The following is a 23,795-nucleotide window of genomic DNA, read 5'->3' on the forward strand; positions in this document are numbered from 1 at the left end:
TTCAAAATAAAAATTGGAGAGTTTTGGTGTAGATCTGTGGTTCTCAACTGGGGGGAGGAGGAGTAGCAATTTTCTCCCTAGGGGACACTTGTCAATGTCTAGAAATATTTGGTTTTCACACATGGGAGATGTTACTGGCATCTAGTAGGTAGAGGCCAGGGATACTGGTAAACATCCTACAAAGCACAGGAAGCCTCTACAACAAAGAATTACTGGCTCAAAATGTCAACAGTGATGGAGATTGAGAAACCCTCATAGAGATAAATACCTTATTTCCTAATTCTTCCTCTTCTCCCCATAGAAAATTAATTTATACAAACAACATACAAACCCAAAACATATCAAAATTACTCACTGATTATAGGTCTAGCACAATCAATGCATCCTCCTCAAGAAATTTTCAATAAATAAAAGAACAACACAATACATGAGTCCAATTAGACTCTCAGTAAGTTTGCTAAATGAAGAAAATTACTTATATTTATATATAAATATATAAATTGGAAGCTATAAACATACAAGAGAGATCATATATGATCTCCTAATTGGTTGAGTTGGATTCAGTTATTGAGCATAGTCATAATTTAATCACATGCTGAGGAATGCAAAGCAAAGAGATGGAAAGAGCATAGTTCACTAAAGTCTTTACTGAGCTGCAGAACTTCTGGACACCAGATTTCTTATCAAAGAGGATGATAAATGTCTTCATTAATTAAGTAATTTTGAGTTGAGTCTTCTATTACTTGAAACTGAACCAACCCAATCTCATTCAATGACAGACACTTATCAAGTGCCTACTGTGGGCCAGACACTGTAATGATACAATTACTGACATAATTCATAAAACAACAATTACATGAGTACTTTGTGATCCTTTATTAGTCAAAACATGACTAGTCAAAACATGACTATGGTTTATCATAATTCATGAAGTACTATAATACTGTGGCTTGCAGGCACCCTCATAATAATTTACATTTGCAAGCTATAACTGGAAATAAAATCCACATTTTAAAAAATGTAATCTGTAATCTAACAACTGTATCCAGTTCATAGGATGGATTGGAAGTAGAAAGGAAGATTAATGGATTTTTTTCAATCGCTTCTCCCAGTGAAGAGCTGTTAGGCTATATTCACAAGAACTCCCCAGTACAGACAAGTTCTCCTTGGTTACAAACCAGAAACTGTAAAAATCAAGAAGTCTACAAGTATTTCTCCTATATCCCTAAGTAACCATTTACTCTGAATAAAAATGTATATAGCAGTTAGGAATTCTGAGCCTTGCCTCTTGTTAGCTGTGCAACCTTAAACTCAATTTTCTTTCTTTTTTTTCTCTTTTTTTTCTCTCTTTTTTAATTGAAATATAATTGACACAACATTACACTAGTTTCAGATGTACAACATAGTGATGCAATATTTGTATATATTGTGAAATGTTCACGGACAATAACAGTTATAATAATAGTTAACATCCACCATACATAGTTACAAAATTATTTTTCTTGTGATGAGAACTTTTAAGATCTACTGTCTTAGCAACTTCCAAATATGCAATACAGTATTATTAACTACAGTCATCATACTGCACATGTAATTTTCTCATTATAAAACTAATAATATAAATTAACTCACACTGCTGTTCTGAAGCTTAAATAAGATAATGTGGAGGCAACCTATAAATTTTCAAGGTCAAAACAAGTGTGAGGTCAGACTTTAATATTTTCACTTAAATTCTACAAATTCATACTCAAATTTGAATATAATACTTACCTGAGTCTGTATCAAAAAATAAAAATAATCCTTTATGCCCATAATATGCAATCAACAGTTTTTAAATTTTTTTTGAATTTTATTTTATTTATTTTTTTATACAGCAGGTTCTTATTAGTCATCCATTTTATACACATTAGCGTATACATGTCATTCCCAATCTCCCAATTCATCACACCACCACCACCACCCGCCACTGCTTTCCCCCCTTGGTGTCCATACGTTTGTTCTCTACATCTGTGTCTCAATTTCTGCCCTGCAAATGGGTTCATCTGTACCATTTTTCTAGGTTCCACATATATGCGTTAATATGCGATATTTGTTTTTCCCTTTCTGACTTACTTCGCTATGACAGTCTCCGTGACAGATTCATCCACATCTCTACAAATGACCCAATTTTGTTCCTTTTTATGGCTGAGTAATATTCCATTGTATATATGTACCACATCTTCTTTACCCATTCATCTGTCAATGGGCATTTAGGTTGCTTCCATGACCTGGCTATTGTAAATAGTGCATGCAATCAACAGGTTTTGAGCACATGATCAGATTTAGTTTTTCAAATGATCACTTAAACTCCATAACAAAGAACTGATTGGAAGTAACAAGGTGGAGAGAGAGAGAGCAACTGTTGTCCTAGGAGTCAAAACATGACTATGGCTTATTTTGAGAGGCACAGATTCAAGAATTCTCTAGGAAGCAGGATCTATAAGGCTCAGAGATCTATTAGATATGAGGGAAGGGGGACATGAGAAGTCTTTATTACTTGTGCTTTCAAATTTTAAAATTACCCATATTATTTCTTTTTCCTATTTCCTATTAAGTCTTTCAGTGATGTTGGATTTTAACTTTAAGCTTTCCTTTATTTTCCTAATTATATTCTTGTTGGATAAATGAAATTATTATAATACTACATATATTGAGTAGAAATTTTCTATAATTTCTCTACACCTTGAATTTTGTATTCTATTGTGCCTAGAATTGCAAATTTCCAAATAATTTCCATATCCATTATTTCCACTTCCTTGTAATTTATTAATAATCACTGTTGAACTATGCATTTATAGTTACAGCTTACCATGTGCTTAAAAGATCTTCCTGCTTGCAATAATGTTTGACGTCCTTCTTAAATGTTTATGTATCATTCCCATAAGTATTTTGAAGAGGTTTTATTATCTCATTATGTGTGTTCATAATATCCTTCTGAATTTTTCCACTATTGAAAAAAAGAAATTTACATGTATCTCAAATAGGAAACAAAGTTTCTATTCGGATGCCGTGAGTGTGCTATCTGTCATTATGTTTTTTATTTCTGGCTCTACAATGTATGGGTATCATGACATATTTTGACTAATTATATTTCTGCCCAAGTATTAATACACATAGGAATTTATACTTGCATTTTAAAATCATGTATATCTGGTTCTTCTTCTAGAATTTTGTTTTGTGTTTAATTTTGTAAATGTTATCATTAATAACTTTTTATTTAAATCTCCTTTGTGAGCTCTCTATTTTAGCCTCTTGGGTTTTTTTAAACAAACATTTTAGTTTTGTAAGATATTTCTTTAAACCTCTTACTATATACTTACGTTTGTAACTTCTAAAAAATTATTAAAACTCTTGTTAAAGGATGAAGGGGAAAAAAGATAACTGATGAAGCATGGACATTCAGGGAACAGGGCTGAGGTAAAATTTCACAAGAGTTAATAGTCACATAAAGTATAAAAATTTTGATTTTCTTTTCTACTTCTCTTTCTGCTCCCCACTTTGTTTTTCAAACCTAAAATTCTACTCCTTCCTCATTCTTCAGAGGAACTAACAAAATTTTCAAAGATAACAAGCTTCCCTTTCCTTCTCTTCTTTTTTAACCTACTTTTTAAACTTACAATTTTTTAAAATTTTCACTCATTTTTAAATGTTTACCTAACTATCCTACCAAGACCTGAAATCCAAGATTAAGTCTGTGTAACTGTAAATGTTTTGTTTTCATAAAAACTAAAAACTCCCCCCAGACACAGAAAGACAAATACTGTATGTTCCCACTTATATGTGGAATCATAGAAACAGAGAGTAGAATGGTGGTTGCCACAGGCTGGAGGTGATGGGGGAAATGGGAAGATGTTGGTCAAAAAGATACAAATTTTCAATTATAAGATGAATAAGTTCTGGGGATCCAATGCACAGCATGTTGATTTTAGTTAATAATACTGTATTGTATACTAGAAATTTGTACATCTCATGTTCTCACCACATACACTCACACAAAAAGGTAACTATGTGAGGTGGCAGATATGTTACTTAACTTGATTGTGGTAATCATTTCACAATGTATACATATATTAAGTCATCACATTGTACACCTTTAAAAAAATCATGTTGTATAATCTAAATATATACAATTTTTGTCAATCATACCTCAGGAAAGCTGGAAAAAGAATATTAAGAATTTCCCTTTAACTGTGAACACCATTTTAGTTGAGAGCCATATCTGAGGCTGTGCTCCCACTTGCTCATTTTTATTCATTTGCTTTTTAATTTTGGAAATCATGTCCTTTTTTAAAAATATTGATATGACCATTACAAGATCTAGAAATATCATCACTTGTTTAAATCATATAATCAGAGGATTAAAATGAGGTTCTCTGAATTAAATTTTTAAAACCTTGACTTTATTCATTTAGGAGCTTTATTTAAATTAGTTTTCTCAGGCTTCTTGTTAGCATTTGCAATAATAATTCTATTTCTCACCTATTCAATTAAAAGAATTGCTCTAGTTATTTTTTCTTATTATTTTCCTATTCTTTTTTCTTTCTTATTGTATTCTCATAAATAGGGAAATAATTTTTTAATGTTGTAATTAAGTTTCATCATCACCTAACTTAAGAACCTTATTTCTTCTTTCATTGTTATATCATATCCAGATGTTTTCTGTTTCTTCCATTCACCTGGTCATGGATTATAATTTACCATTTATTCTTTCTAATGTTTTTGTACTTTCACTCTTCTGTAAAATTTGAGCTTTTGATTCTTCAAAACTTCTTTCCAGAAACAAGTCTGACTTTTCAGTGTCTACTGTGTTTCTCGGATCTGTTGACAGTTATTTGAGGCTTCTCTGACTGAACTACCTGTCTGATTCAATTTCCTTCCTGCCTACCATAGCAATTATTAATAATGGTCTTTACAGATGTCTTCTTTTCTCTTTTTCTTTTTTGTCAGCTCGATTTTTTTTTGTTTTGGAGGCGGTTGTTTTTGTTTTGGTCTGGGTGGTTTTATTCCTTAAATCTTCCCCTGGTAATTTTCTGTTTGTTTAGTTATCTATTTGGAGAACTCTCACTGTACCCTACTATTGGTTATTTTGTATTCTCTTTCACATCTTGCTTTTGACTCAAAGGGCTGTTTTCTGATACCTTGAACTTCATTACTCAAATGTAAGAGTTACTAATGACATTGATAATACCATCACTGAAAGCTGGCTGGAAGGCTTTGTGGAGAAAGTAGAATTTTGAATAGACATTAAAAAGTGGTGGAATTCTCTGGCAGTCCAGTGGTTAGGACTCAAGTGCTTTCACTGCTGGGGCCCCGGGTTCAGTCCCTGGTGGGGAAACTAAGATCCTACAAGCCAGACCACATAGCCAAAAAAAAAAAAAAAAAAAAAAAAAAAATGTGACTTGAATAGAAAAAGAAGGGAAGAGAAAGTATTCCAAAAAGGCGAGGGAGGATATGAGAAGACTCAGGATATGAAGGAGGTATGAGTGGAAATGGGAAAGAACTGCTCAGGAAATAAAGATAATAGTCAACTGAAACCATGTGGTTATATGCAATGAAAAATAAAGTTGGAAAGCTAGGAAGCTAAGCTGCCTGAGGATTCAAATACCAGATGAATAAATGTGAGGGTAAAGAGATCAAAAATGAGAAAATGCAAGACCAGGTAAAAGGCAATTACAATCACGTTGGTGACAGTCAAGGCAGTATGGGGAAGAAACTGGTAAATTTGTTTTTTATCAGTTTAGTTGTAGCTGACAGTAGAAAATTTGAGTAGAAAAGTCCACTAGGCAATTAGATATGTAAATTAGAGCTCAAAAGAGGAGAAATGGCTGGAATTCTATATTTGACAGTCACTTGGTTGGAAGTAACCATTGAAGAGTAAAGACAATAGAGAACTAAAGGCAATCTTAGGGAATACCCATATTTAGAGGATGAAAGAAAGAAGTGAAAACAGCCAAGGAGACCAAAAAAGATCAAAGTATTATTTGCTGAGATAAATATCTCTGTTAAAGACAAAAAGATTAAAAAAAAAAGATATAGAGATTTATTGGGGGAATTTTTATCTCCTCTCTCCATTTCCTGACACACAGCTCAAGATGGTATCATTTATATCATCTCCCAGCAACCATTACCACTATTTAACACCAGTCTTCAATGTTATGGAAAAATACACTGCAGTTTATTTTTATTTTATTTTTATTTATTTATTTTTGGCCGCTCTGTGCAGCATATGAGATCTTAGTTCCCTGACCAGGGATTGAACCCATGCCTCCTGCAGTGGAGGCATGGAGTCTTAACCAGTGGACAACCAGGGAAGTCCCTGCAATTTATTTTTTAATTAACAAAATTTCTCCTACAGAATAAAATTCAAGAATTATGATTACCTTCCAAACAAAGCTGAATGAAATTTCTGCAAGCTTTAGGAGCTTCTTTTGACCACAACTCTATGTCAATATCTCCAGCTGTAGTTTTCAATAAAACCTGTAGAAAGCATACAAAATCACTGTGTTAATTACCATTTTGCTTAATGATGAGTTGATTGGCTGCTTAACAAAGTATTCACTACTGAATTCTCAATTTTAAAATAAAAATTAGAAACTTTGCTTGGTTTTTGTTATACTCAAAAAATTTCAAATATTCAGTACAAGTCACTGTACATTTATACCTTTCAAATACCATTTTCAGAAATAATTTCGGCTTTAAGAAAAAATAACATATATGTTTTTGAATCACAGAAAAAAACCTCATTCATTTAAAAATCAGTAATATAAACTTGTTTTAATTTAAAAAGTGTTCTACAGCATTTCTTCCAATAAAATTGGTGTAGCAAATTAAGAAATTAAAGAACAATCCCATGAAATGACAGCACTGTAGGACAATTTTACAATTACCTTTCAACATATAAACACTCTACTTTTTCATTCAAAATCACGCCATTCCTAATTTACAAAGGAACATTCTTAATCTAATTCTGGGTTGTATATTACTAAAATGGTGTGTCTTAAAATTACCGTCTACGGTAAATGGAATCCTTTTTTTTTTTTTTTTCCTTTGCTGTACGCGGGCCTCTCACTGCTGTGGCTTCTCCCACCGCGAAGCACAGGCTCCGGACGCGCAGGCCCAGCGGCCATGGCTCACGGGCCCAGCCGCTCCGCGGCAAGTGGGATCCTCCCGGACCGGGGCACGAACCCGCGTCCTCTGCATCGGCAGGCGGACTCCCAACCACTGCGCCACCAGGGAAGCCCTAAATGGAATCCTTTGATAGCCTTCTTTCCATAGCTCATGAAGGCAGTTACTCCTTGGTGCAACCAGCCATCTTGCAACAACCAAAATCCCTACTGAGCCCACAGGAGGAGACAGCTTATAACAGTCTTATTAATAACCACAAATAACCAAAAAGAACGGAAAGTTCTAAATTTGAACACTGTGGCACAGGTGGAATCCAACTTCTCTAGTATCACTCCCCCCACACACCCACCCCACAGTGTGCCAAAGTAGATCAGTGTCAATCTGTAATCAATGGTCAATGATATATGACCATCATCATCACTTTTGCTATAATTGCCTTTCAGTTTCTGTTTCAGAAGCTCAAATTAATTGCCATAATTTATGTAACACTGATGAATTTATTGTATCTTTTTGGGTTTTTACTGGCTACATAGTTCTCTTACAATTACGCTCCATGGGGGTGGAAGAGGTGAAAATATCTATACTGTGGTAGCTGTTAAAATGGTTCTTAACCCATAAAGAAATATAAAAGAACTAAAAATGGGCTTCCCTGGTGGCACAGTGGTTGAGAGTCCACCTGCTGATGCAGGGGACGTGGGTTCGTGCCCTGGTCCGGGAAGATCCCGCATGCCGCGGAGCGGCTGGGCCTGTGAGCCATGGCCGCTGAGCCTGCGCGTCCGGAGCCTGTGCTCCACAACGGGAGAGGCCACAACAGTGAGAGGGCCGCGTACTGGAAAAAAAAAAAAAAATGAACGAAAAATGCAAATGTGCATGATTTTCTCAATCCATTACACTTCCTCTACAAAAAGAAGGGAACATTTGTTGAGTGCCTTCCAGGTGTTAGCTTCTATGCCACTTTACATATCCTATCTCATTTAATCCTCACCTACAAGATAGGTATCATTACTCCTATTATACTTATGAAGAAACAGAGACTCAGATAAAGTAAATTTATCCAGGGTCTCATGGTGAACAATTTAAGCCAAAGGCTGTCTGCTGCAAAGCCCATGCCTTTTCTATCTCACTGTACTGCCTCCACAAAGTTCACCATAAATTCCACACTATACTGGAAAAATAGTCCATCAAGCTCTAGGGCCCTGCCACATGTCGCAAAATAAATCCCCAAGTTACTCTGGTCAAAACTGATTTGAGTAGAGAAAAGCGCCTAAGTCAAAAGCATTCATATAGTGGTTGGACATGAGCAAGGCCTTCTAACTTGGCTTGGCATGAAACAATGCCCAAAAGAGATTCTCCATATTGAATGGTGACACACCAATCCAAGTGGATTCTTATTCTCCTGGAAAATATACATGTGGGATGCAAAATGAGCGGCTGAGTAACTCCCTCTACCTCAGATTGTATTATCTAAAACAACACTATGTAACATGTTTTGATTTTCCATGAGGCCTGACATACATACCAATCTTAGAAGTACAGTATACATAACAAATGTCCTTCCTACCTCATTGGATCCTTGTATACTCAAAATAAAGTTCTATTGTTAAAGAGAACCTAGACAAGTTTCCATATTTCCTATCCCCTGGCAACCACTAATCTACTCTCTGTCTCTATGGATTTGCCTATTGAACATTTCATATTCAGGTATACCTTTGAGATATTGCAGGTTTGGTTCCAGACCATTACAGTGAAATGGATATTGCAATAAAGTGAGTCACATAAAGTTTTTGGTTTCTCAGTGCATATAGAAGTTATGTTTACTCTATATTGTAGTCTATTAAGTATGCAATGGCATTATGTCTAAACAAACAATGTGCAAACCTTAATTTAAAAATACTTTATTACTAAAAACTGCCAATCCTCATGTGAGCCTTTAGCAAGTCATAATCTTTTCCCTGGTGGAGGTTTTAAAATATTGCAAGAATTACCAAAATGTGACACAGAGACACAAAGTGGACAAATGCTATTGGAAAAACGATGCCAAGAGACTTGCTCTTGTATGTATAAGTGAATCACTTTGCTGTATACCTGAAACTAACACAACGTTGTAAATCAACAATACTTCCATTTAAAAAAACAACTGAACAACCAATGGATCATTGAAGAAATCAAAGGAGAAAATAAAAAAGTACCTAGGGACAGAAATACCACACACCAAACCTTATGGGATGCAACAAAAGTGGAAGCAACCTAAATATCCATTGACAGAGGAATGGATAAAGAAGATTTGGTACATATATACAATGGAATATTACTCAGCCATAAAAAGGAACGAAATAGTGCCATTTGCAGAGACATGGGTGGACCTAGAGATTGTCATAGAGTGAAGAAAGTCAGAAAGAGAAAAACAAGTATCGTATAATATTGCTTACATGTAGAATATAGAAAAATGGTAGAGATGAATGTATTTGCAAAGCAGACATAGAGTCACAGATGTAAAGAACAAACTTATGGTCACCAAGGTGGGGAGGAGTGGGTGGGATGAATTGGGAGACTGGGATTGACATATATATGCTACTACGTATAAAATAGATAACTAATGAGAACCTACTGTATAGCACAGGGAACTCTACTCCAATGCTCTGTGGTGACCTAAATGGGAAGGAAATCTAAAAAATAGTGGATATATGTATATGTATATATATGGATATATGTGGATATGTGTAAATGTAAGGAGATTGAATCAGTAATCAAAAACTGCCAACAAACAAAAGTACAGGACTAGATGGCTTCACTGATGAATTCTACCAAACATTCAAGAAAGATTTAATACCTATCCATCTAAAACTCATTTTACAAAGCCAGCATTATGCTGATAACAAAACCAAAGACACCCCCAAAAATGAAAATTACAGGTCAATATCCCTGACAAACATATATGCAAAAATTCTCAATAAAATATTAGCAAATCAAATGCAACAATACATTAAAAGGATCACACAGGATGATCAAGTGGGATTTATCCCAGGGATGCAACAGTGGCTCAACATCCACAAATCAACCAATGTATTATACCACATTAACAAAATGAAAGATAAAAATCATATGATCATCTCAATAGATGCAGAAAAAGCTTTGGAAAAAATTCAACATCCATTTATGATAAAAAGTCTCAACAAAATGGGTATAGAAGGAATGTACTTCAATGTGATTAATGTGATATATGACAAACCCACAGCTAGTATCATACTCAATGGTGAAAAGCTAAAAGCTTTTCCTCTAAGATCAGGGACGAGACAAGGGTGCCAACTCTACCCACTTTTATTCAACACAGTACCAGTAGTCCTAGCCATAGCAATTAGGCAGGACAAAGAAATAAAAGGCATCAAAATTGGAAAGGAAGAAGTAAACTGTCACTATTTGCAGTTGACATGATACTATATAGAAAACCCTAAAGACTCCAGCAAAAAACCATTAGAACTAATAAATGAATGCAGTTAAACTGCAGGACACAAAATTACTATACAAAAATCTACTGCATTTTTATACAGTAATAATAAACTATCAGAATGAGAAATCAAGAAAAGAATCCCATTTACAACTGCACCAAAAAAACCCCCCAAACAAAAAACCTAGGAATAAATTTAACCAAGGAGGCAAATTATCTTTAAAATATAAGACATAGATGAAAATATAAGACATAGATGAACAAACTGAAAAAGACACAAAATAAGTGGAAAGATATTTTGTGCTCATGGATTGAAAGAATATTGTTAAAATGTCCATACTATCCAAAACAATCGATAGATTCACTGCAATCCCTATCAAAATTCCAATGGCATTTTTCACAGAACCAGAACAAATAATCCTAAACTTTGTATGGAACCACAAAAGACCCCAAATGGTCAAAGCAATCTTGAGAAAGAATAACAAAGCCAGAGGTACCATGCTCCCTGATTTCAAACTAGGTTACAAAGCTATACTAATCAAAACACTATGGTATTGGTATAAAAAGACACAAAGATCAATGGAACAGAATAGAAAGCTCAGAAATAAACCCACACATACACAGTTAATTAATTTACAACTAAGGAGGCAAGAATACACAGTGGGGATAGGACAGTCTCTTCAATAAACTATGCTGGGAAAGCTGGGCAGATGCAAGTAAAAGAGTGAAACTGGACCACTATCTTACACAATATATAAAAAAAAACTCAAAATGGATTCAAGACTTGAATATAAAACCTGAAACCATAAATATTCTAGAAGAAAAGATAGGCAGTAAGTTCCTTGACACTGGCCTTAGCAATTTTTTTTTCTGTATCTGATCCAAGGCAAGGGGAACAAAAGAAAAAATAAACAAATGGGACTACATCAAACTAAAAAGCTTCTGCACAGCAAAGGAAACCATCAACGAAATGAAAATACAACCTACTGAATGGAAGAAGATATTTGCAAATTATATATCTCATAAAGGGTTAATATCCAAAATATAAAAAGAACTTATATAACTAAGTAACATAAAAACAATTTGATTAAAAAAGAGGAATAAGGATCTGAATAGACATTTTCCCAAAGACATACAGATGGGCAATAGGCACATGAAAAGATGCTCAACACCACTAATCATCAGATAAATGCAAATCAAAACCACAACGAGGTATCACCTCACACCCAATAGAATGGCTATTATTAAAAAGATAAGAAATAACAAGTGTTGTCAAAGATGTGGAAAAAAGGGACCCCCTGTGTACTGTTGGTGGGAATATAAATTGGTGCAGCTACTATGGAAAACAGTGTGGAGGTTCCTCAGAAAATTAAAAATGAACTACTGTACTAACCAGCAATTCCACTTCTGGGTGTTTATCCGAAGAAAATGAAAACACTAACTAGAAAAGATATATGTGCCCCTCTGTTCACTGCAGCATTATTCACAATAGCCAACATATGGAAACAACTTAAGTGTCCATTGATGGATGAATATAAAAAAGATACACACTAGAATACCACTCAGCCATAACAAAGAAAGGAATATTGCCATGTGCCACAACATGGATGGAGCTTGAGAGTATTATGCTAAATAAATCAGACAGAGAAAGACAAATACCGCATGATCTCACCTACACATGGACTCTAAAACACAAAACAAGCAAACAAAACAAAACAAAACCTAGACTCTTAGATACAGAGAATAGACTGGTGGTTGCCAGAGGCAGGAAGGAGTGGAGGTAGGTGGGAGGTGAGTGGGTAGAATGGGTGAAGGGGAGCAAGAGGTACAAACTTCCAGTTAAAAAACAAATAAGTCGGGCTTCCCTGGTGGCTCAGTGGTTGAGAGTCTGCCTGCCGATGCAGGGGACACGGGTTCGTGTCCCGGTCCGGGAAGATCCCACATGCCGTGGAGCGGCTAGGCCCGTGAGCCATGGCCTCTGAGCCTGCGCGTCCGGAGCCTGTGCTCCACAACCGTGAGAGGCCCTCATACCGCAAAAAATAAAATAAAAAATAAATAAAGAAGTCACGGGCGTGAAATATACAGCATGGAGAATACAGTCAATAACGTAGTATTAACTTTATATGCTGACAAGTGGTAACTAGACTTATTGTGGTGACCATTTTGCAATGTATTCAAACGTCAAATCATTATATTGTAACACGAAACTAATATAATAGTGTATGTCACATATACTTCAATTAAAAAAAACAGGGATAATAATATCCTCAGAGGTTTGTTGTGAGGACAAAATGAGTTATTATTATACGGACTGCTTAGAACAGTACCTGATAAATAGTAAATGCTCAAAATATGATAGCTATTATTGTTGTAAATATTATTCTTATAAATTTTTTTGACCACAGGAAACTTATTCCCAGTAAAAATAACACATATATGGTTGGGCCACCTTGTTTACCAGGTTTTCTTAATCTTTTAAGAAGATTAACTACTGAATTAAAAAAGAAGGCACATGGCTCCTCCTTTGGCCATGCATTCCCATTAGCCATAACTACTATGTCAAGCAGCAGTGGCTCTTTTTCTTAAAGCTTACAAGACAATACTTTGATAATAAAATGTCTCTTAAGAATAAATATATGGGTTAATATAAAATTTAGATTAAATCATCATAATATGTGGAGATTTCATTTTCAGTAGATAAGAAAATTTCTGTCAAGGGTTACATTTCGGTGCCTCATCCTCAAAGGCCAGAGTTATAACACAGCATATTTACAGACTACTGCCAGGGGTTAACCCCCGGTATAATGTGTCAATTACTTCCCAAGTTCATACTATACTCTTTGAAGAGAGAAATTTTGTCCCACATATTTGGAATATCTCTGAATCCTTTCAGTACCTAATGTAGCATTAGACAGTACAGCCACTAAACAAACATTTCATTAAGGAAACTTTTTATTACATCTGCTTTAAATTCCTTCCAGGCCAAAATTCTTGCCATGCTCTCTATGGTACAAAATTTTGAAGCCTCAATGTCTTCAGTCAGTCTTATTATGCTGGAAGAAGTCCCAAACTGGTTTTGAAGGAAAACTTGGGCTATGCCTCATATTCTCCATCAGCCCAATTCTGTTCAGAAGGACAATATTCACCACAGTTTGCATACACTTATTTGCATGATTATTTCACCACGGTATATTTCACTCAACTTACTCTCTGATAATAGGGACAATGCTGGTTTTTCTTTCCACTGTGTCCCTAAAACCTAGCATAGAGCCTGGCCTATGCTAGGTGTTCAGTAAATATTTGTTGAATGAAAGATTTCTGTTTAGGCACATATCTTTGTTAAAGCTTCTCATCTTTATGACCATGTTGAATCTTCCTCCACAGTAAAACAACTAAGTCTGCCCTTGACAGTAGAAGTATAACCTCAAACTCACTGATGCTTAATACTTCTCAGAAGTTAAGAGAAACACAGTATTAATTCATCCACCCATTCACTCAGTACATATTTGAACTGCTGCTACCATGTGTCAAGCACCATTCTAGGTATCTGTCTCTGCCCTCATAATGCTCATTCCATGGGCGAGAGTAGTGGAGGACGATACAACAATAAAAAATAAGTACTGAAAAAGAAAAAAAGTACTGGAGAAAAAACTAAACAGGTTAAGGAGGCCAGGGAATGCTGGAAGGCAGGATATGAATGAGGTTTGCTATATTATAGAGAGTTGATAGGAAAGCCCTCTCTGCTAAAATGCCATTTGAGCAGGCTACAGTATACTACAGAAAGGAAAAACAAGTGTGAAATCCCTGCCTAGCAGGATGGGCAATGTATCCCATCTCTACCAGTGTTTATCAACTGGGGGTGATACCACTCTCAAGAAACATTTGGAAGTAAGAAGAGATAGATATTCTGGGTTTTCACAATGATGAAGGTTAGGAGTGAGGAGGGGGAAAAGTGCAAACAGCAGAACTGAAAGAACTGCTCTGCCCAAAATACCCACTAAGGGCTTCCCTGGTGGCGCAGTGGTTGGAGTCCGCCTGCCGATGCAGGGGACACGGGTTCTTGCCCCGGTCCGGGAAGAGCCCACATGCCGCGGAGCGGCTGGGCCCGTGAGCCATGGCCGCTGAGCCTGCGCGTCAGGAGCCTGTGCTCCGCAACGGGAGAGGCCACAACAGTGAGAGGCCCGCGCACCTAAAAAAAAAAAAAACCCACTAAAATGTTTGCTGGGGGTATCATTTACAGCATTTTTGCTTTTGTTTTCAAATTGCTCTCACTGTGTTACAAAATGTAAATAAACAAGATTGCAACATAATTGTATCTGATACAAATTCAGTTTATCCTAATTCACCTCTATGCTTTCATTCTCATTTTATTTTCTCCATTACGCTGGTTCATCATATTTTGTGTGTGATATAGACTAGGTCCCAGTTCAAGAATTCAAGTGGGGCTTCCCTGGTGGCGCAGTGGTTGAGTCCGCCTGCCGATGCAGGGGACACGGGTTCATGCCCCGGTCCGCGAAGATCCCACATGCCGCAGAACGGCTAGGCCCGTGAGCCATGGCTGCTGAGCCTGCGCGTCCGGAGCCTGTGCCCCGCAACGGGAGAGGCCACAACAGTGAGAGGCCCGCGTACCGCAAAAACAAACAAACAAACAAACAAACAAACAAAAAAAGAATTCACGTGATACTTATTCCATTATTGACTCTGCCTCATACTGCATATAAACACTTTGAGTAGGAATTGACATACCTTGACCATCAAAATCAATCAGGAAATTATTCTCTCATTCTAATGTGGGGACATTTTCCATTCCCCACTTTCTCTGACAAAGACCAGCTCAAATGACACTTCATCCATGAGGCCTTTCCCTACTTTCCCAGTTGCTAACTTCTCAGTACTACCAAAGCAATATGCTCCTCTCTCCATTAGAACGCCTACCAAACATATAAGGTTTTTCTTTTTGCCTGCCTCTCAAACTAAACCATTAGCTCTTCTAGGGCAACAACTAGGTTTTATCCATCCATCTTTATATCCCCAGCACCTGGTGCCTAGTAGGCATTCAATAAAGGATTGTAGAACAAACGGAGAAAGAGCGATCTCCAAATTAAGCAAAAAAAAAGTCAATTTAAAAAATATACTTGGCTTTTTACCTACGACCCTAGAAAACGCCTGCAGAGTTAGGTTGAAGCCAAGTAGGGCCAGGAGGTTGGTAGATGGAGGAATCTCCACTTGAGGACTTTTTCAGTCATGTGCTTTCGATGTATATGGCTTTCAATGCAATCCTGTTCAGAGGCAGGGGTAAAGACAAAACTTCTAATCTCTTCCAACCCTAGGACCCCAGAATTCCTTTAATCAGTGAGATATCGCTTTGGGGAGCCCAGGTACCCTAGATGACGCTCACCTTCCCGTTCGTGGGAGGCTCCTGGATGTAAATGTTGCTCATGCTGGTCAGCGCTCAGGACTCTGCTCCTAAGTGGGGATGAGAGCGAACGGTCGATAACTAAAGCTGTCCACCTATCGGTACACGTTTCCTTAAATCGGGAGGTCGTGGAAAGCTCCAAACTGTCAAAATCCCGCAAGGCAGCGACACCAAACGCTCTCTTTCCCTAAAGCTAGTGCCTCACGGATGCTGCCATGTTGCTCCCGGACCCGAGCACCGCTAATCCTGAGAAGGGGGAATTCCAGTAGCCTCCAGGGAATCGAGAAAAAGATTATTAAGCCCCCATAGATTAATTTAATTTGTATTACAACTTTTAAGACAACAATTCGTAAGTCTTGGTGGTGTTTACTTCACTCCACGCGTGTGCAAATCCATTAACCCCTGGAAGCTGGCAGTAATGGTTCGGACCGAGTGATGTCTACAATACAATTCCCCCAGAAACTACAGCACCAGCTACTTGGTTCCGCTATCGACGGAGACTTTTAGGGCCTTCCCCGACTGTCACCTGGGTGCCGCGGCGCCGGTGGGAGGAAGAAGCCGTCCTAGCTGTGGGCTGTCCTCGCGGCCAGCGGGAAGCGAGCGCCCTCTCGAAAGCCCAGGGGTCCCGCGACCCCTCTTACCAGAGCCATGGCAGTTCCAGGTAAAGACCCAGGGTCTGGGCGAGGGAGGGAGCGGGTAGGGTAGGGTGGAGTGCGCTGGGGTAAGGAGTAGAGCTCAAAGGCGAAGGCGTTAAAATTAGCAGCTTCGCTTGGTTTACGGGAAAAAGTTTACAGTCCAAAAATAAACTCTGAAGGAAAGAGAGAAGGAAAGAAACTATCTCCCCCACTCCAGTCAAGCTCCCAGGGCACCGGATGGACCACAGGGAAAGTATATATAGGGTGGAGGAGGGGGAGGGGTGTTGCAGCAGACTAGTAACTGTAGGCCTAGGAGGCGGTTGGCCGAGGAAAACTGACCTTTAGTATGGCTTGAAAATAAAATCTGAGGTGGCAACACCTGCGAACCCAAGTAGCCAGAGGCATTGTTTGTACTGGAAGGGCCGAAATGGGCGTCTGGCGTTCTACTTCTCTCTCTTCCTTGTTGTATGTAGTTGCTGTGTGGCCTTGGACCGGTCGCTTTGCCCTTCTGGGCCTCAGTTTCTGAATCTGTAAAAGAAGATTTTTTGATTTATGCGTATGGTTCCTTCCAGCACTGGTTGCAGGAGATATTTTGAGAAATATACACCACTCCCCCCGGCCCCCCACTCACACAACTTGGAGATTCACAATGCCTATAGTATAAAAAAGATGCTGAGAATTGCTGTGGTTCAGAAGCAACTTTGTTTCCCAGTATTATTTGACCACGTTTGTTCTGTGGCAGCCTTTACTGAACTGTATTTTACAGATAGCTGTTATGGGAAGGTAGTGCTGTTCTACCAACTGCAGTTTTAGGAGGAGTACGGGGGGGCGGGCATTGGAGGAAAGATACACTCATTCATACACATAACTTTTTTTTGTGTGTGTGTGTGTGTGTGTGTGGTACGCGGGCCTCTCACTGTTGTGGCCTCTCCCGTTGCGGAGCACAGGCTCCGGACGCGCAGGCTCAGCGGCCATGGCTCACGGGCCCAGTCGCTCCGCAGCATGTGGGATCCTCCCGGACCGGGGCACAAACCCGTGTCCCCTGCATCGGCAGGCGGACTCTCAACCACTGTGGCACCAGGGAAGCCCATACACATAACTTTTTTTTTTTTTTTTTTTTGCCATACGCGGGCCTCTCACCGCTGTGGCCTCTCCCGTTGCGGAGCACAGGCTCCGGACGCGCAGGCTCAGCGGCCATGGCTCATGGGCCCAGCCGCTCCGCAGCATGTGGGATCCCCCCGGACCGGGGCACGAACCCCTGTCCCCTGCATCGGCAGGCGGACTCTCAACCACTGCGCCACCAGGGAAGCCCATACACATAATTTTTTATTAAAGGCGTACTGCATGCTAGGCTCTGTGCTAGGCACTGGGAATACAGTTGCCTTTCACACAGAACTTACAATTTAGCAGTGAAAAGAAAGTACCAGAAAGTCTGACAAGTGTAAGGCAGGGAAAATACAAACACTTGAGGAGCACATAGTAAGGGCACCTAACAGGAGACTAGAGGGGCCAGAAGGACTTTCCAGAGGATGTGGCATTTAGGATGAGACCTGAAGAATTGTGGGAGGGGGAGTTGTAGCCAGAGCGACTGGATATGTAAAGGAAGAAGAAATGTGTGAGAAGACAAATGAAAGATGTGCACTATGGATGGAACTAAGAACACAAATGGAAGAGAAGTGAGAAATTAACTAGAGCGATAACAGTAACTAATATTTACTAAGCGTTTACTATGTGTCAGATGTGTCAGACACTGTGTCAAGCATTGTATTTTATCTCATTTAACATTCGCACCCACAGTCTGAGTTCAGTGTTACTATTTCCATTCTACAGATGAGGATACTGAGGGACAGAGAAATTAAGTAACTTGACCGAGATAGCTAGGAAGTGACGGGTCACTCTGGCTCCTCTAGACCCCATGTGCTTATCCATTTTGCTGTGTTTTAGTATAACTTGCAAGGCAATTTCCAGTTCTTACAGGATGTTTTAAGCCATGACAAGGAGTTTGGATGTTTTCCTAAGGACCACAGTAAGATATTTAAGGATATTAAAACATATTCACATTATGGAGAGAGCATTCTGGCTGCACAGTAGATTGAAGGAGAGCTAGTTTGGAGACAGAGGCACCAGTTAGGCGTAACTCTGGTAAGCTGTGATGATGCCTCAGGGATGGTCTCATTAGAAAAGGAGAGAAGCAGATAGATTGGAGATATATTTCTGGTGGGAGAATCACTGGGAATCAGCGATATATTCACTGTAGGTGAGTAAGATTGGAAATGAGGTATACCTGGGTTTCACTGTTAGTGGGGCTGGGTGGGGCTATTTACTAATATAGGCAACACCTGAGAAGGAACAGTATTTAGGGGGGATGATGATGATGACTTCAGTTGGGGCTTGTGTTGATATGTACTCAAGGAATGGAAATATCTAATAGTAAGAGATAGGAATGGAAATATCTAATAGACACTAAGAGAGAAAATTTGTAGCTTAGGAAGGAAGCCAGAATCAAAGAACAATTTGGTGTCACCCACACATGTAATAGGCCATGGGAATGGAAGCCTTTGCTCAGGTGGAGTGCATAGAGTGTGAAGGGAAGGTCTGTGGCTGGAGTCCGGAGAATATCAACATGTAAGGGGCCAGCAGAGGAAGTCCAGTCTGCACCGTAGATTGCCTAGTCATCCTGATAGGCCAAGTCAGCCCTGATGACTTTGGCCACACACAAATGCATCCAGAGTTGACTTGCTGTCACTGTTGGTTTCATTATTTGAGCAAGCATTTTGAGCATCTACATGGTATAGGTATGTCACAGTCTGTGTCCTCATAAAACTTAAGACTAGTAATGAAAATGTAATGTGCTGCTTAGGAAAGAAGACAAAAGTGAATTTTTTAAGTCCTTATTGAAATTCCCTTAAACTTAGACTAGTGTTATAGATATGTTAACCTTCTTTCAATTCAAAATAATGCTTCAAAGTGTAATAATCTTAAATTGTGCCATTAAGCTAGATGGTAAGACATAGATAAACTATTTAAACCCAGAAAAAATTGAAATAATAGGCATGACAGCACTGTAAAAGTACAATGCAAGTGCCATTAGAAAATACGGAAAATGTTAAGGTAATTTCTTGGATGATTGATCCAGACAGTGTATTATAGGAAAATAGGGCTCCATCAGAAATCTTTGGAGATAATCATCAAGAAGGACAAGAATGCTCTTTTATTTTTAGGTATAACGCTCATATGGATCCAGCATGGCATTTTTTGGGTGGTCCTGCTAGTGATTATTACAAGGTATGACTATAAAGTACTGAGATTGCTTTCCACAAATGATAATCAGACTCATCTATTTTATGGTCACCTACTTCAGCTGTTTTTCCATAGCAGTGTGTGTAACTATTGTGTAGGTAACACAGTGAAATGTGTACTCTGTTACTTAGAGAAATCATAGACTTATAGTTGTTATTAAATGACATTTAAACACACCGAAACTCAGTGAAGTTTACTTTCTTTTAAAACTGCTTTTACCATTCACAGTTGTTGAAATTAGTTCTGACATTCATGTTAATAATTAACCATTCCCAATGAAGAGTTACCTGGCACAAGTGGCAATGTATGTTACTGATGTGGTTGGCAGGAAAATTTTCTGTCTCTCTGTCTGTCCCTCCCTCCCTCCCTCCTTCAGTGAAATCTATATAGCCAAGATAGTGAATTTCCTATAGCCAAATTAGCATTACATTCGGCTATCAAAGTGTGTCAAATTCTTAACAGGTTACTATTGCAACTTAGTAATAGAAGGTTTCTAAATTATGCTACATCCAAATTCTTTTCACTCCTAAACTATACTATACACAGTTTCTTTTTTCTCTAGTCTATGCGGCATGTTTCTCCTGAAATACTTTTCCTAAATCATGTACCTGATCCTGTCATTCCTGGGAGACAGGAACTTAACTCTTGACCCATATCTGTGAATTTTCTATTTCTTTTCAAGCACCTTAACCTTTCAGAGGCTCAGTTTCCTTGTCTCTATGGTGAAGGAGTTGATGACTAAGCTTTCTTTCGCTTCTAAACTGTTATAATGCCAAAGCTCCCCATCTCTGCAAGAATGAAGTACACACGTCCTAAGCACAGCCAAATCACTCTTGCTGCCCTTTCCTCCCAGCACTGCTCTCATGCATTCTGCAGTCTTCTGACCTGGCCAGCTATTCTCAGAACCTCTGTGCTTTTCTACCTACATGCTTTTGTTATCACTGTCCCTGCTCTATTGTCCATGTCTACCTGCAGGAAGCTTTCCTGATATCTCAGTGGAAAGTTATGCCAGCCCGTTCTTCCTGCTTACTAATGGAGCTATATGTCTTTAAACTGGCACAGTCTAGCATGCCTTACAGCTGTGGATGCGTTAGCCTAGATAACCTAGTATATTGTAAGTTTCCTCTAGTATAGGAACTTTATTCATGTTTATGGTTTCTCTCACATCTATTTCAGAGTTATGCCCATTATAGGTAAATAATATTTAGAGGGATGATCACTAGAATTGCTGCTGAGCAGAATCAGTTACTAAAGTAAACAGACTAAACTAGACAGCAGTCTTGATTCTGTTTCATTAGATAGTGAATTAAACTTCTCCATGTCTCTTCTTATCTTAAACTGGTAATATCTATAGCCTTTTTTCTTCACAGGTTATTTGTATTTTGTGAGGCAAGCAAGTGAAAGCATTTAATACATTTACTTAAATGTTAGCTCTTTCATGACAGTAGTTTAAAATAAGCAAGTGTGTGTGTGTGTGTGTGTGGTATATGGTGTATGCGGGCCTCTCCCGTTGCGGAGCACAGGCTCTGCAGCCATGACTCAGGGGCCCAGCCGCTCCGCGGCATGTGGGATCCTCCTGGACCGGGGCACGAACCTGTGTCTCCTGCATCCGCAGGCGGACTCTCAACCACTGCGCCAGCAGGGAAGCCCTTTGATTTACTTTTATCTCTTCTTTTGAGGGTCAAATGATTATGAAGCCATTTTTAACTGAAGCTGGGGACATCTGCTCTTTTAAAATGTTTACATCAGGGAACTCATTTAACCTATTTTTTTAGTATGCAGAGAATTTTTTATTTCTGCTCTTCTTTCTGTTTTGCCTTCAGTACAATCTTTGGGGATCCCAAAGAAAGGATGATATCTATAAATTCTTAATATATATAAAGCAGTGGAAAAATTTAAATACATGGCATTTTACTCTGCATTCAACTTTAGCAGAGTACATATGCTATATACATATTATATAGCACCTCTATGGTATAAAATCTGGCCACGTGCTTCCCTGGTGGCACAGTGGTTGAGAGTCTGCCTGCCGATGCAGGGGACACGAGTTCATGCCCCGGTCCAGGAAGATCCCACATGCCGCGGAGTGGCTGGGCCCGTGAGCCATGGCCGCTGAGCCTGCGCGTCCGGAGCCTGTGCTCGGCAACGGGAGAGGCCACAACAGTGAGAGGCCCGCGTACCGCAAAAAAAAAAAAAAAAAAAAAAAAAAAATCTGGCCACAATTTGAATTTTAAAAGCAGAAGAAATTGAAGTTATCTTTAAGGGCCACCAAATTATAACTAAAATTATTATTGAGTAACCATTTAAAGTTTTACAAAACAGAAAAGGAATCTAGTTTGAATCTAATCAAATTAAAAATGAAAAGAATGGACAGAGGTGATTACAATTACTAATTACTTACTACAAAGAAAACTTAGTTACTTAAGTTGTTTACTTTTAAATTTAAATGATTACAGAAAATATTTTAATTATAAAGAAAGCTTTTACAGTCTTCCCTAAAATCTAAAATATACAGCACGAGAGAAATATAATATTAAGTTACAAGCATCACTGTTAAAGTTCCCAGAGACAAAATTGTTGACTTTGGAAACAGGTGATGTGAAATTTCAAGAGAATAAATTGAGGTCAGTATGATGGCTTGCCGTACCTTTGGGGGCCACTGAACAGCCTGAGGCTACTGTCAGGAACACTCCATCCCTTTGTCTCACGTTTTCTCATTCCTTTTATTTTGTCCCTGCTTTTTCATCTTTTCTAATGTTTCTCTTTTCGCTTCCTTCTTTGCCTTACTATTACTTTTTTTTCATTTTATGCTAACTACTAAAGTATAATTCATATATGTGAAAATAAAATGCACAGTCACAAATGTACAGCTTGAAGAATCGTATATATAATAAAGATTTTGAGTATTTCCATCATCCCAGAAAGTTCCCTGTGCTTCCGTCATTTCCTCCTTCCCAGCAGTCATTATTTTCAGTTCTTTTGTCCTTTTATTCCTTTTCTTTTAGTGCCTATCATGCCTCAGGTGGACCAGTGACACTGCAGACACTAGTTTCATAGCTGGCAATTGGGAGCAATAGAAATTACTGATTCCCAACTGTTGAAGTATTTTCTTAAATTTATAACCTCAAAGCAACAAAGATTTGTTGAGGACCTCCTAGCAACTCTACACCATACTAGGCACCAACTTGTACACAAAATGTAGCATGGTGCCAAATCTAGAGAAACTGACATTCTCTAGTCCTTTAAGTTACTGGGAGAGGAAGGACCCCTGCCACTCAAGTTCAACAGAATTCTAGATCTGAGTAAGGCTTTGTTAACATATAACAAGTACAATAAATAAAGACCTCTACAATTTGTTCCTAAAACTATCAGTTAATAAAATTTTGTTGAAAATCTGCAATGTAGCTTCTCTGAAGAATTTACAAGTGCAATCATTGCCTTTTGTCAAAGAATGCTTGCATGACAGCACCTCTTCTTAGTGTTGGGGCTAAGGGAAGTTTCTGGGTTTGGTTTTTGAGAAGGCATTTCATTCACATTTCACATTTTAGAGATACAGAAGGTCTATAGTGATGTGTCTCTCACCCTTTCTCCCCCTGGACCCAGGACTCCTTTCTTCAGGTAACCAATGTATATACCCTTGCAGAGATTTTTTTCTTTACATATCTCTATCTATTAATATAATCTATGTATAATCTATATTATATGTAAGGGTATAGGGATATGTATATTATATATATAATCTATAATATATATAATGTGTAGGGCTATATATATAAATATATATATATATATAATTTCTTTTCTTTTATACAAATGGCAACATTCCATAAACACT

At 38.2% G+C, this 23,795-nt stretch overlaps 2 protein-coding genes across 2 annotated transcripts in view; one reads left to right on the forward strand and one right to left on the reverse strand.

Annotated features, from left to right (window-relative positions):
• The window catches only part of CWC27 (CWC27 spliceosome associated cyclophilin), a 233,671-nt gene extending 217,242 nt beyond the window's left edge, over positions 1–16,429 (reverse strand). The window contains exons 1-2 of the mRNA XM_082621632.1: positions 16,008–16,429; positions 6,420–6,516 (exon numbers count right to left, since the gene is read on the reverse strand). Coding sequence (XP_082477758.1) covers positions 6,420–6,516; positions 16,008–16,049 — 139 coding nt within the window. The 5' untranslated portion in view covers positions 16,050–16,429. The remainder of the gene's footprint in view (positions 1–6,419; positions 6,517–16,007) is intronic.
• Positions 16,430–16,493: 64 nt separating this feature from the next.
• SREK1IP1 (SREK1 interacting protein 1) overlaps positions 16,494–23,795 on the forward strand; it is a 52,483-nt gene continuing 45,181 nt past the window's right edge. The window contains exon 1 of the mRNA XM_082621635.1: positions 16,494–16,686. Within this exon, the coding sequence (XP_082477761.1) occupies positions 16,674–16,686 (13 nt within the window). The 5' untranslated portion in view covers positions 16,494–16,673. The remainder of the gene's footprint in view (positions 16,687–23,795) is intronic.

This window comes from Mesoplodon mirus, assembly GCF_964341445.2.
Source record: "Mesoplodon mirus genome assembly, chromosome: 5".
Taxonomy (NCBI): Eukaryota; Metazoa; Chordata; class Mammalia; order Artiodactyla; family Ziphiidae; genus Mesoplodon; species Mesoplodon mirus.